The sequence below is a fragment of the Talaromyces marneffei genome, chromosome 2 (assembly GCF_009556855.1).
Source record: "Talaromyces marneffei chromosome 2, complete sequence".
NCBI lineage: Eukaryota > Fungi > Ascomycota > Eurotiomycetes > Eurotiales > Trichocomaceae > Talaromyces > Talaromyces marneffei.
The window spans coordinates 3,094,764-3,108,507 of NC_072349.1; the positions used below are offsets into that span (position 1 = coordinate 3,094,764).

General features: G+C 47.9%; 5 protein-coding genes across 5 annotated transcripts; 3 read left to right on the forward strand and 2 right to left on the reverse strand.

The window, feature by feature from the left end:
* Positions 1-54: 54 nt before the first annotated feature.
* Positions 55-7,366, reverse strand: EYB26_003476 (uncharacterized protein; the record flags this gene model as incomplete). Its single annotated transcript, XM_054262776.1, has 4 exons — positions 55-450; positions 501-4,046; positions 4,099-7,178; positions 7,240-7,366. The coding sequence occupies 4 exons, from the start codon at positions 7,364-7,366 to the stop codon at positions 55-57; spliced, it is 7,149 nt and encodes a 2,382-aa protein (XP_054118751.1).
* An 890-nt stretch (positions 7,367-8,256) lies between these two features.
* On the forward strand, positions 8,257-9,489 carry EYB26_003477 (uncharacterized protein; the record flags this gene model as incomplete). Its single annotated transcript, XM_054262777.1, has 5 exons — positions 8,257-8,278; positions 8,342-8,393; positions 8,451-8,583; positions 8,640-8,936; positions 8,986-9,489. The coding sequence occupies 5 exons, from the start codon at positions 8,257-8,259 to the stop codon at positions 9,487-9,489; spliced, it is 1,008 nt and encodes a 335-aa protein (XP_054118752.1).
* A 256-nt stretch (positions 9,490-9,745) lies between these two features.
* On the forward strand, positions 9,746-11,053 carry EYB26_003478 (uncharacterized protein; the record flags this gene model as incomplete). The annotated part of the gene is made up of 1 exon (XM_054262778.1): positions 9,746-11,053. One exon carries the CDS (start codon positions 9,746-9,748, stop codon positions 11,051-11,053), a length of 1,308 nt encoding a protein of 435 aa, XP_054118753.1.
* Positions 11,054-11,450: 397 nt separating this feature from the next.
* On the forward strand, positions 11,451-12,062 carry EYB26_003479 (uncharacterized protein; the record flags this gene model as incomplete). The annotated part of the gene is made up of 4 exons (XM_054262779.1): positions 11,451-11,471; positions 11,548-11,673; positions 11,731-11,928; positions 11,988-12,062. The coding sequence occupies 4 exons, from the start codon at positions 11,451-11,453 to the stop codon at positions 12,060-12,062; spliced, it is 420 nt and encodes a 139-aa protein (XP_054118754.1).
* A 527-nt stretch (positions 12,063-12,589) lies between these two features.
* EYB26_003480 (uncharacterized protein) lies at positions 12,590-13,522 on the reverse strand (the record flags this gene model as incomplete). Its single annotated transcript, XM_054262780.1, has 1 exon — positions 12,590-13,522. One exon carries the CDS (start codon positions 13,520-13,522, stop codon positions 12,590-12,592), a length of 933 nt encoding a protein of 310 aa, XP_054118755.1.
* Positions 13,523-13,744: the final 222 nt, after the last annotated feature.

Below are 13,744 nucleotides of genomic sequence, written 5' to 3' on the forward strand. Positions count from 1 at the left end.
CCACCCAGCCACACTCTCTATCATCTTACAAGTAACTCATGGGACACAAAATATCTACCAGAAGCTGCACCATCCAATCCAATGCTGACAGATGTTCTCAACGCTAGTTGCCTGCGCCAGAAGTTTGTCGACTTGATCGCTTACATTCAGTTCTTCGTTGGGTCTAAAGTCTCGTCCGGTGAGTTTCTCCTTGACACGAGCGAGGACCTGTAAAGCGCGAGCATTCTGTGCTTCGCGAGCCTCGTTTGCAACGCCCTGTGGTGCGTCGAGTATGCCTCCACCCTCTAAGATGGATGCCCGGCGATGACGGGTGAAGTTGCTTGGCTGAATACCGTGTTCTAGGTTGACATCATCCACGATCGATTGGCGACGGTCAACAGTGGAGAATGATGGTCTTTCAGGTGACTCGCGAGTTCCGAGACGCCAGTTAATCAGAGGATCGTGAATAAACTAGACGGTGTTAGCCAGGATTGAAAAGAAAAGAAAGAATGGATACTTACAGCTTCAAGCACAGCCATCAACGAGTCCTTGTTCTCCCGAATGACACGCATAACAGCCTCACAGGTAATGCGATAGCTTCCCTCAATGTTGCTGACTTCCATAGCAAACGTCAACATACGTGTAAGACGGAACGGCACTCTTTCTGGATACTTCTCCCGATGCATTGCAATCTCAAAGCAGTCGCCGAAATCAACATGCACAACAGTACCCGTAAGTCGGTCAAGCAAAAGGTTGGAAGGATGTCTATCTCCAAGACCAAGAATATATCCGACCATTGACGTAACACCTAAGGAACGCGTGTAATTGGTTCGTCGCTCGAGCCAGGATTCTGAACTCTTGCTCTTTAACCAAAGAACGCGGTAGAGATCTTTGCCTGTTGTATTGTCCATAGCATAGCCAAAGACCTCGACCTTTTGCATCAAGGAAAGATTATCGTAATCGGGTGCCATTTGCAGCATGATGCGATGCTCGATGTTGAGCAAGATACGGCGGCTTTCTCGGTATTCCTTGATTAGCGCGTGCAATGTGTCGCTGTTGGAAACCCAGCCGATAAGACCCGAATTTTGTGACAATGGTATAGCCGGGAATTGTTGAACGGATAGATGTCGTTTGAAGCTCTCGCTGTCGTTGTCTAGAAGTGTGTTCACTAGACCAAAGAGCTGCATTACACGTTCATCCTGTCGGATATCTTCGTGTCCCTTGAGAGCGTACATGTAAGAGTTGCCGTCACTTCCCTTGAGTGTCATTCTTCGTGGACGCTTCTTGGTCTGAAGAACGTGCAAGATAGGATCAAAGCTCATGATTCTGACGATCGGCCTGCCTGGATGGAATGTTCCTGGCACGGCCAGATCAAGATCCGATACCTCCTTTAGTCTTGGCGATACATATTTGAGATCAAGTGTTAAAAGTTGAGGTAATTGACGGGCAATCTTGCGGAAGACATTGTAATAAAGTTCCCAAGCCTGGTTCAAATCACCAAGCTCTTCAGTCTCACGATACAGGAGGCAATATTGTCTAGCCTCAGCCAAATCACGACCAAATGCTTGCGTAAAAGACACCTCTCTCAACGTCTGAGCACCTCGGTCAAGCAACTCATGAAGAGGAGCCAACGTGGAAAACATTCCTTCCACGTTATGATCGCCGAAATACAATCGTGATGCTTCCTCGAGACCCTCATGCCAAAGCTCGTGCCACAAAACAGCAACACGGATCAGTTCATTACTGACAACATCGGCTTGTTCAACCAATTTCGCACTATGCTGTCTCATGCTTTCCATAATGTAGGTGGCTGATTGAGACCGTCGTGCGACGTTGGATTTGATGGCGACAGTCACAGGGTACACGAGCGCTTGGGGATGAGCTTTGCCAACTTCAGCCAGGAGGCGATGGACTGCGGTGCGAACCTTGGTGTTGGGCTGGTTGATACGGGCAATCAGTTGTGGTGTGACTGCAAGCCAGGTGTCGATATTCACCGAAGCAAAGCCCTCGGTCACAACACTATTGACATCTGTGTCCCCTCCATATGTGAACCACAACGTAAGCAATCTCAAGGTGTCCTGTAGTGAGGATGTAGAGGACAATGAGATCGAACGGAAGAAGCCGCGAATCGCTGGAAGAACATGCTCATTGATAATATGACCAGGAACCGAGGAACCGTCACGACTCTGCTGAGCAGCCAGCGTAGTAACAACCTCAAAGTTGGCCAAAGCCCAAGAATGCCAGGCTTTGTAAGAGTCGCGATTGTATTGTGTCGCTGCCGAGTACGCATTCAGCACTTCCCGAACATGTTGTGGTCGCCAGTCACCGCTTTGTAGAGCCGTCTGCCATTCTCCCTGTTTCAAATAACTCTTGGCCAGAAGCTTTTTCAGTTTTGTCACATCTCCAATTCTCGACCGAAGGTGATTGACATCGGGGTTATTGTCAAGCATGCCATTGACTCCATTTGTGCCGTCATGATCAGTATGATTTGCAAGCAGGGCATTGTACCGTGTGAGATCATCTGCAAGTGCAGAAGTGAACTCTTTGAGTGATTGCAAAGCGTCAACTTGGTGGCCTTGAGCCCACGCAAACTTGAAACGTGCATATTTGACCTCTGGTGGCACCACAGTTTCAATGCCATTAGGCCCTGAAATCTCGGTTTCAAGAGATGCCAAGGTACGTTCAGCAATGCCCATGCGGTTCGATTTACGGCACAAATTGGCGTATTTGATCAACATATCCATGTTCTCATGCGGCGGTATGACAAGTTGTCGTACCTTGAGCATTCGTTGCCACACCTCTGCGTTCTGCTGACAGCCGAGAAGTCTCTTGTTCCATGTCTCACGCATCGCTTGCTGTTTCTCGGGATCACCGACGTTCTGCTTGAAAACGATGATTTCTTCAAGCTCGGCAAGCATTTGTACTCGCACGACGACATCATATGCTCGGTTGTAAGATTCTCCTAGAAGAGCCGAAAGCTCAGTATCCAATCCATTACGAACTTTTTCAATGTAATGTGCCGCTTCTTCAAACTGATTGCGGTTGATGGCTAGAATAGCCCCGAAGAAGGATCGATCAGGAGTATGCTCTTTCATAACACCCAGATAAGAGTCCATGAGGTCCCATTGACCACGACCCCAAGCAGCCGCAGCAGCTAGTGGTGCAATTGCTCGCCTATGTTCCACTGATGCTTGATTCCATTTCTCCTGTGCTAGGTCAGAGAGGAGTTTCCACTCTCCAAGAGCGTGTAGACAGCGCATCTTGCCCATTGTGATACCGAAGGAATCTGGGTCTTGTTTTTCACGTCGCTTATAAGCTGCAAGTGCTTCTTCCCAACGCTGCAGCTTCTCGAACCAGGTTTCTTTGAGCTCAACATCGCGATATGCTTGAGCTTTACGGAGAATACCAATGGCTGCATCAGATTGCTGAAGTTGGTTATTGATCGTAATCAAAGCCTCTACAGCGCTAGAGTTCTGGTCTTGTTCGAATTCTAGTTCCTTGTAGTGAAGCGCTTTGGCGAATGCGTGGCACTTGCCTGCGTACCGTCCTAGGGTTCGGATATCAATTGGGAGAGCCTTGTCATCGTGCTCCATGTACTCTGCGAGGTTGAGTAGAATCTGAAGGATTTCTGGGGGTATGTTTGGAGATGTCAAAGCCTTTTCAATGGATCGCACAAGTTCCTCTTGGTACTGATCGTAAAGTTCCGTCCAGCATGAAACAAAGGCAGCGTTGAACAAATCCTTAGCGAGAGGTTGATAGATACCAGCCAAACTAGCGCATGCTCTTAAAGCTGGCGAGGGAGACTCTTTCAAAAGTTCCACGCTGAAGCGCCTAATCCATTCCTGCCAATCCTCGCGGGTTGATTTTTGTGAGGCATCCCATGCATTCTTGAGATGTTGTTGATTCACTTGCATTTTCTTCTGTCCTATCTCTGCATAATTGGTATCATCCGCTAGAGTTCGGTAATTTTCGTGAAGAGTCAGATCTTGTGGGAGAGACTCGCCCTTTTGCAATTTGACGACGTATGATTCGTACGAAGAATTAGTGACTTGATGTTGCTTCATGACCTGTTTTCACGGGTTAGTTGACATAGTAGAGAAATTATTGAGGCAAACATACCTTGTTGATGAGTTGTATGTAATGAGTGAAATCTTGTCCGAGTTGGAAGATAAGAGCACAAATACAGTCCATAGCGGCCTTTTGAAGCGTGCGGTCATTGCTTGCAATAACTCGAGATAAGGAGTGGATCATGAGCGAGGCAAAGTCGGACACATTAACTTCTCGAGATAACTTGCCCAAAGTCTCAATGGCAGATTTGCGAATATTAAGAGGATTTTGAACCTTATCGAAGAGGCGCACAATAGATGGAACAACTAGGTGCATGTACTCTTCGCCGCTAGAGCCGAAGATGAGGAAAGTATGTAGGATGCGTTCGGATGGCTGTCGGCGCGGAGAGATATCCTTCTCGAGAGTGTCCAACATCAAAGGAATCAATCCGGCCAAGTACTTCTTGAATTCTCCTTCAAGTGCCGTGGAGATTGCCTCAATCAAAGAGAGAATCGTAGCCTGTACTTGATGATTGGAATCCCAATAATCGCGGATGGTGTCGATGATTTCGGGAAGAAAAGCACGGATGTGTTGGCGAACAATGTTAACAAGAATAGCAAGCTGGTTGAAATATGACTCTAGTCGGCCAACCGGCGAGCTTCTGATCACCCCAAGAAAGCCTGGAATGATTTGCCCAAGGAACGATACACATTTCAAACCAAGGGTCTTGAATATCGTGACAATGGCGTCGATAACAGCGGAGTGGTATTGAGCTAAGGAGTTCTCCCGTAGTATATTTTGCAGCAAAGTATTGATGACCACTGTAGGATAGTATTCCTCACTGGACGGTGTCAGGCCCTGCATGATGAGAGCGACATCTGAGATGGGTTGCACTTCATTGATATAACGAACATCAGGTGAGATTTCACTGATTTGTTGATATTTGTAAGGATCAAGGGCTCCTAGGATACCCAGCAGCTTGATGGTTTCCTTGCGCAGTGACCCAGCCTGTTCAGTCTTAATGATATTGATCAAGACAGCAAGTAGTTGTGGATACTCCATATATGGTTCAATCACATAGCCGGAGTTGCTGGCTAGTTGACCCAGTGTTCGTAAGGCGGCTTCCCGTTTCGCATGTGATGAGAGATCTTGCAAAGAATCTAGAATTATGGGCATAAGCTGTGGTATATATGTTTTCATTTCGGAGCCACCGATATTTGCGAGCTCTCCGATGGCTCGCAAAGTTGTCGATGCCACATTCGCGCTGGGATCAGTGGTCTTGGGCAGTAAGGAAGTGATCATGGGGTCCACGTATGATCTTATAAGTTTGGTCGCATTGGCAACGAAAAGGCTGATGAGTTGCGCACTCTCTTCTTTCTGTCGCGCTGTGCTAGCGAATCCAAGTCCTGTCAATAGATTGACAAGAAGCTTTCTTAAAGGAGGGAAGACATATGCTGGGTTGACACTGGAAAGACGTCCGATGATACTGATGGCCGCCTCACGCACAGCAAAGACCTCGTCATTAACAGCCAGAAATAAGCATCGAATATTCTCTGGCTTGGCTAAATGACGGTCAAACTTGCGGTCTAAAGACAACAAAACTGTACGGCGAATTTCAGGATCGGGATCGCCAACCCCCACAGTAAGCAACTTATCAATAACTTCACCAACAACCTGTATAGAGTGGCTGCTCGTTTGGTTGATGATGGGGTCGTGAACGAAAAGCTGACAACAAGTCAAGGCAGAGGCTTTGCGAATCTCTGGGTTGTCGCTTTCAACGTATCTGATGGCGACGTCTCGAACAAATTCGTTGAGTATATGACCAGAAAAGTCAAAACTGCCTAATGTATGTAAAGCCAAGGCAACTTCTGTATCCGAGTGAAGCTCCTGTGGTGTGAAATCTTTGGCAAATGAAGGAAGGGGTGGCAATCGGTTCTCCGGGCATCCTAGCGGTCTGAAAGGTGTGCCACACAGGATGATACTCAACATATCGAGCAATTTCTCTTGTATCGTGGCTTTGATAGGAGGGATGTAGTGTGCCATATCCACCAAGGCTTGAGTAAGAGACTCACTCAAACCGCAGGCGAAGATTGGGTCGAGTAAAGCTTCCATGTACTTGCTGAGAGCTTGGCCGACTGCTAGCGACAGCATACTGATACACTCGAACATGGGTTCTTCGTTGATGCCTGCACGATTTCTCGCTTTTAGTGCCAGGCCTTCCCGAATATAGACTATTATGGCGTCTAGGTATTGTCCAATCGCAACACCGACCGCGTTGGCGATCTTTCCGATCGCAATGAAAGCGGCATTTCGTTCCTTTTCCCTCTTGAGCTGTGCTTGAAGGTAGACCATGAATCTATGCAAGTAATTGTTTGTAAAGTCGGTTGGCGCATAAGAAGCAAGGATCGGAATCGTGCGGACAACCTGAGTCCGTATCTTGGGGTCTCGATGATCTTTCAGACGGAGCACGATCTCACAGGCATTTCGGTAGTGCTCGTTCATAAACATGGCACCTTTGAGAAGAAGCTCCCTCAGTATCAAGAGAGAGCCGTGAATCCAGTCAACATTGCTGGACCTGAGACCCTGTAAAGACTCTTCGTATATGCGCGCAAACCACTGTTGTTTCACGCCAACATCTCGGGCTGCGATTATTTCGAAGCATTCGCTTACGGCCTCGGCGGCGGTCTCTCGAATAAGGACTTTGGGATCCCTGAGGGCGACCCAAACAAGATCGAATATTTGTGACACGAATCCATACAGCAAAGTGGGCGATCCTTTGGCAAGTTCTCGTATGATCAGCACCGCCGCAAAGCGTCTGCTTTCTTGTCTTTCTGATTGTAACCATTCCAATGCCGATTGTATCTCACTCTCCACGAGCTCTGCAGTTAGTGCACCGCCGGGTTTCGCTAGTCGGCCGAGCGATCGAGCAGCATAGACGAGAACTGCATTATCGTTACTTCGTAACGCACTTCGTAAATAACTGGCAAATCGTGTTGTCTTTTGTGCGGCATCCACCCCATCGAAATCGATGAGTCGGTCGAGGGCTAAAAGACCGCCGATCTTCTCGTTGGCGTCGCTGCCCGTAACGACTAGTTGGGCGATGCGCTGGCTAACAGCATTATAGAATTCGAGGAATTTCTCCGGGGCCCAATCTGAAGGGAGGTATTAGTTAGCATGTGAGCTTTCCCAGAGAAGCGAGTTGACGGAACTCACCTCGAGAAACCGTCAGGACATTGTCATAGAGCTCATAGGAAGCTCTGACACGCGCTTCTTCGTTTTTGGACTTCAGCTCAGTGAAGAGCCTCTGTACAACGTCCGTCACCGGACCTGCTTGCGCCATGATGGATAGCGACACGGCGCACACATCTGACTATTATAATTTCTGAGCTTCGACCCGGTTGTAGTATGCAATCAGTAAAGCGACATGTAAAAATCTAGTCTGTCACCGACGGCAACATGACTTGGATTGAGGTGTGAAGTTTAGGTCGAGACTCTCTTAGTTAGCGGGAGCCTTCAGCGGCAGCCGCGTAACCGCACGGACCACCATAGCACTGCCGTATCATGCGCGATGCTCGTTCCTTTTCCATCGTTCCTTTTGTTACACCATTGCACTACATCTATCGTGGCACGTTATGGTTTATCTAGGCAGCATGGATGGCGCCGCAAAGTGACTGCTTGGTGCCAAGTTAAGACTGACTCAGAATGATTCGGACTACATATACAGCTTGGACCACAGGGCAGGACAGGCACAAGAGCAGCTCCTTAAGTGCCCCGTAAATAGTCCCTGAAATATTTCCTACTATGTATAATATTGCGAAGTCCTTTGCTCAGAAGGTGCTCGGGATGTTCGAACGGAACTGACATTCCGACTCAATGTTCAACTGCAAACCCTCTGTCGTTGTGAAGTCTAGACACAGAACGGGGAGCACTTCCATTTAGATCGATATGATGCCAATGCTACGATCTACTGCAATAGCCACTAATCAATTACTGCAATTCAACAAACGGTAATTGACTCACGAGGCAACCCTTACGCCATCGAGATAGGCCTGCACACCATCAATTGCCGTGGATCGGGTCCATACACGATAAAATGGCGGGTATATAAAGGAATGAGGGGCACGGCCCGATGGAGTCTTATAAATCAATTCTTCCCCAGATACAACTCCATTCCTGTATAGCCCTGACTGTGGTTTGCATCGTCTACTCCTACAAGTACTAGTCATCAAGATGGTCAAGGTATTTCTTACTGGTAAGACATTGACACTATGAATTGATAGTTGACGACAGTGACACCACTGATATGATTGATTAGGTGGCAGCGGCTTCATTGCGGCCCACGTTCTCAACATTTTGCTTGAACATGGGTAAGTTCATCCACAAAGAGAAGTTCAACAACAATTGCTTATGTTATATATTTGCAGATTCGAGGTAGTTACCACTGTCCGATCCCAGCAAAAGGGCGACAAGATTCTCGAGGCATACCCCAATCTCTCAAGGGACAAGTTGTCTTACGTCATTGTCGAGGACATTGCTAAGGAAGGAGCCTTTGACGAGGTAGAGTCACATGCACCCCTTTATATCGAGGCTGTTCACTGCTAATGAAACGATAGGTCCTCAAGTCTGGACCAGCCTACGATTATGTTATTCACACGGCTTCGCCCTTTCACTATAACTTCACCGACCCCGTCAAGGAGATCCTAAACCCAGCTATCAACGGCACCAAAGGCATTCTCAATGCTATCAAGACTTATGTTCCTTCCGTGAAGCGAGTGGTGATCACGTCTTCTTTTGCTGCCATTACCCACGCACCCAACCACCCGAAGCTCTACGACGAGTCTGTGTGGAACCCTGTCACCTACGAGGAGGCAACCAAAGATAACAAATTCACCACATACAGAGGTAGCAAGGTATGTCATAGATCAACCCTGGAGGAAGGAGAAATACTGACTATGATAGACATTCGCCGAAAAAGCAGCATGGGAATTCGTGGAGAAGGAGAAGCCAAACTTTGACGTAGCAACGATCAACCCTCCTTTTGTCTTCGGCCCAGTTATCGGTTACCTCAACAGCCTCGAGAGCCTCAACACTTCCAACCAAATCATTACAGATTTCGCCCTGGGCAAGAAGAAGAACGACAGCTCACCAACAGAGCATATGCTATGGGTCGATGTCCGCGATGTGGCTCTCGCCCACGTCAAGGCTATTGAAGTCGCAGAAGCCGGCGGAAAGCGGTTCTTCACAGCGGAAGGTTTCATGAGCAACAAGGACCTTGTGGATGCTATTCGCGAGACACAGCCGAAATATGCGTCCAACCTCCCAGATTATGGCGAAGTCGGAGAATTCCCTTACCAGTATGAGATTGACAACTCGAGGGTTCGTAATGTTCTGGGTATCCAATTCAAGTCGATCAAGGAGTCAGTTGGCGACACTCTTGCTTCGCTCGCGAAAGTGGGGCTGTAAAGAATCTTTGCTGTTAGAGGGGTTCGTGTGCAATAGAGATATATAGAATTGTAGATACTATATATGCGAATAAATTGGAAAACAAAATATAATATGTTGATTCTGAGTTCGTCCGTGCACATAGGTAACAGCGTAACTAGTGCTCTGCGCAGGTGGTTTTACCGCTCGCCGTAGCGGATCACCAACTTTTCGGCGAGATACTTTTCTTCAACGGAGCTTCTGGAGAGACCGCATCAACAGCCATAACCATACAGCCATGGCGGCTCCAAAACTTTCGCCAACGGCTAATCTGCTGAGAAACTCTCGTCTTTTTGCATTGCCAACACCATTGACTACCGCGCCGCGACCGGTCACATCCAAAACCGTTAACGAGTCGGCATCCGCAACTCTTCCACACCCTACCAGAGCTGCCATTGAAACACCACCAGCCGCCCTTTACAAAGGAGACTGGGGTTTGAAACGAGCATTACCAGCCAAATCTACGATCGAGAGGTCCAGCAAGCCTGTGATCCGTGTCAATGCTCTCGACACGTTCGAACATGTCACCGACTTCGATTCCGCTGGTGATCACATCATGACCCTGACCAAGTTTCAGGAGCTCAACCTTCCCATTTCTTTACCTCAAGTCGCTAGGAAGAACCGAACAGACTTTGGCAAGGCCCATGAGAGTCCGTTTGAAGCTCGACGTGATAATGTCTCCACTAGCGAGGGTGCGAAGGAGCGTGGTGCTCAAGTATATCGACAATCCGGGCCGTGGCTGGGCGGTCAATCCGAGATTCAGTTTCAAGCCTATTTGCATTCATTACGCCGCCGAAGACCAGAATTGTTGAAACAATTGCGAGAACAATACGAAAACAAATTGACTGTTGAGCGTAGAAAAAAAGCGCAGGATGAGGGTGGCTTGGAAGCTGACCAGACCATTGAACCCGTTAAAGTCACAGATGAAGAATTCCAAAGTTATCTGAAGAGATTGCGAGCGGATAAGAGACTAGCTGGACCGGAGCTCAGTCGTCTCTTGGATCTCCACACCTTGTCATCTGATCTCCCTTCGATGTTTATCGGGACTGACTATTACGAAGCGAATGCAGCAAACTTGGCTTCTGTTGACTATGCTAGCCAAGGACCACCACGAACGCACCCATCAGCTGGTCTTGCTTACACTCGATCAGGCGCAATTCTCTACAACCATCCCTCATACGGACCTCAACAAGCCATGCGCCCCGTTGAAGCTCGGGTCCTGACAGCCAAGACAAAGAAACGACGATACAAGCGTCGCCCTGTTCTCGGTGTTGCCGGTATCGCATATGAGGACGAGCATGATAGCACGGAAGATAACATTAGAGGTCTCGAGTACCTCGACCCATCGATCCCAGGTGGTGGCAAAGTCTGGGTGGTCCCCAAGCGAGTCTCGATATCCTCTCAAGGAACGATCGATCTAGAAGCCAGCAGGGCTGAAAGAGATGTCATGGCACCCTATGGTATTTCCAACTATGACCCCAGCGACCCGACCAATATAAGTCCAGCAGCACAGTCGACGCAACGGGATGTTCCTCGACTTGTTTAATGTTCGTACAGCGCGAGAATGGATTGATTAGCCGTGTTCTATTGCCATATACTTTTGTGTATCTATACATTGTACAATAAACGATTTCATTGATAAATCGTGATTCTTCTCTGTCTGCTTTTCCTGTCTATCTATGATATTCAAACCCCAAAATTATCAATGAGCTCCACGGCTTGAAGAACATCTCACAACTCAAGATAAGTCACGTGATCAGAAATTATGCCAAGACAATATATCCCTTTTCGGCCATAAGCGTGGTTTTTCGTGGCTCGCATTCACGTGACTCGATAACCGGGCGCCAAGCCCGCACCAGCCCACACAAGATTTCGAAATAATATCTCAGATCCAAAGCCAGACGGAATTCAACCATTTCGACAATCATCATCAAACCGCCAAAATGGGTCGCGTCCGCACAAAGGTACGAATTTATTTGAAATAGAGTGAAATTATTGTTATACATGAGACTAATTGTGTCTTTTTTTTGAAATTGATAGACCGTCAAGAAGTCCGCCAAGGTCATCATCGAGCGTTACTACCCCAAGTTGACGCTCGACTTCGAGACCAACAAGCGTCTTTGCGATGAAATCGCCATCATTGCCTCCAAGCGTCTTCGCAACAAGGTTCGCCTCCTGTCAAATCCTCGAAAATTGACCGAATCATACTGATTGTGGGAATAGATTGCTGGTTACACCACCCATTTGATGAAGCGTATCCAGCGTGGTCCCGTCCGCGGTATCTCCTTCAAGCTCCAGGAAGAGGAGCGTGAGCGCAAGGATCAATACGTTCCTGAGATCTCCGCTTTGGACGTTTCTCAGTCCGAGTCTGGCCAGCTTGATGTCGATGCTGATACCAAGGATCTCCTCAAGAGCCTCGGCGTGAGTTTTCCCTTATCGATCTACAGAGAGATTGAGTTGCTAACTTCGGGATTTTACAGTTCGACTCCCTCAAGGTCAACGTTGTCCAAGTCTCCCAGCAGCAGCAGACTGAGCGCCCTCGCCGCTTCCGGTAAATCATTTCTTCCGATAAAGGGAAGAAATCCGACGAGCAAGGGATGGGTGTTTATTTAATGTCGTGAAAGTATCAATTTTACCATTTTCGACACCCACAACAAAAAAGCGAAAATGATTTTTCACGCAGGAAGAGATTTCTCGTCAGAGATTTACTCTTTTTAATGTTTTGATGATGTAGCTAATCTTGGCTGTCTTCATTGACACACAAAGATACCAAAAAATGAAAAGAAACAGGATTTTCCACAAACAAGGTGTCGCTGATTCTCTTTGTCATATTGATGGGAGATGATGCTTGATTGCCAATTGCTTTCCTTTTTCTTTTGCATACCTAGCCCTTGTCCCTACCTTTGCTCTGCTCCGAAGGGAGTCGATGGTGCCATCTGTTGGTGTCGTCGTGTGGAGGTCACTCTTCTGTGAGATGTGACTACCATCCGTAGCCAGATGGCCGACCAAACCTCTCTTTGCGACTGGTCTTTGTAGATCCATCTACGTTGTAATATTGTAGTTTCCAGGTGATGATACGGTCTCAAATATTGTAAAGCACATCTTCCATGTCGGAAGCATCCTGGTCATGAGTTTGCTTAAGATTCTCATGAGTCTTTTGAGGCACGTAACCCTCGATTGAACCGCCAGTGCTGTCTCCTGGGCGCGCAACAGGAGCGGCTGGTATACTCCCGTGGAAGTCAACGTCTTTCTCTTGCACGTTCACATCCACGCGACCTTGGTTCCTAAACGTGGGACCGGTATCGCCTCGTTCAAGAGCCAGTTGTTTCGTGTGTTCAGAGGTCGATGCAGATGCTGATGAGGACTCATCATTCACTTTGAGATTCTTCATTTTCTCAGTCAACGTCCGATCTTCTTGTTCTCCATTTGTCTTAGTTGCCTCCTTTCTCGTTTGCTGAGCCTCTTCCAATAGTTCAAGCGGTTTCGTCCGTGAATCCACCGCTCGTCTCTCCCACACCGGCTCTTCAGCCAACTGGACCCGGAGATACATAGCTCGCTCAGCACATTGATCTGAACACCACATCTCCAATTTCTCACGAGGGACAACCTTCATCTCTCGACCCCGGCCGTTGTCTCCGCTCCCTTTCGGTCCCCATAAAATCCGAAACTTGGCATTAGGGTCTTCTTTCCTGTGCTCGCGAGGACATAACGCATAGCCACATCGCCCTTCTATATTCCGCTCAAGAATGAGGTTATCGAAATCCACAGGCTGAAACGGTACCAGGGCCGCTTTGAGTGCTGCTGCATCTTGTGCGGCAGGTTGTGCGGGATCTGCTGATTCCGAGGATGGGAGCTCGATCAGTTCCAGTATGCGATCTAGGATTAGGGCTTGGGCGTCTTTCTGTGCTTGGATTTGGTTTGCGTGTTGGAGGGCGATTGCTAGGTGTCGCGGATTAGGAGGCTTTTCCCCGGGGTATTTGTAGTTTTTGGCCTGGTCTGTTGTGGGAGCGTTCATGGTGACTTAGTATTGCTTGAAGCAGAACAGCGGAAAATCTTCAGTGGGGTGTCGAGGGACAAGTAATTGCTGAAACAAAACGCTGCAGGCCTACTGGAAATGGTCACAGCATTTATGATCTAAGTTATCATCAGATTCACCACTCACGAGAAACAAAATCTGAAGCAAGATATGAATATCTGAAACTTCACTGAGAGACCGAGTGGCGGACATGAAACGGGA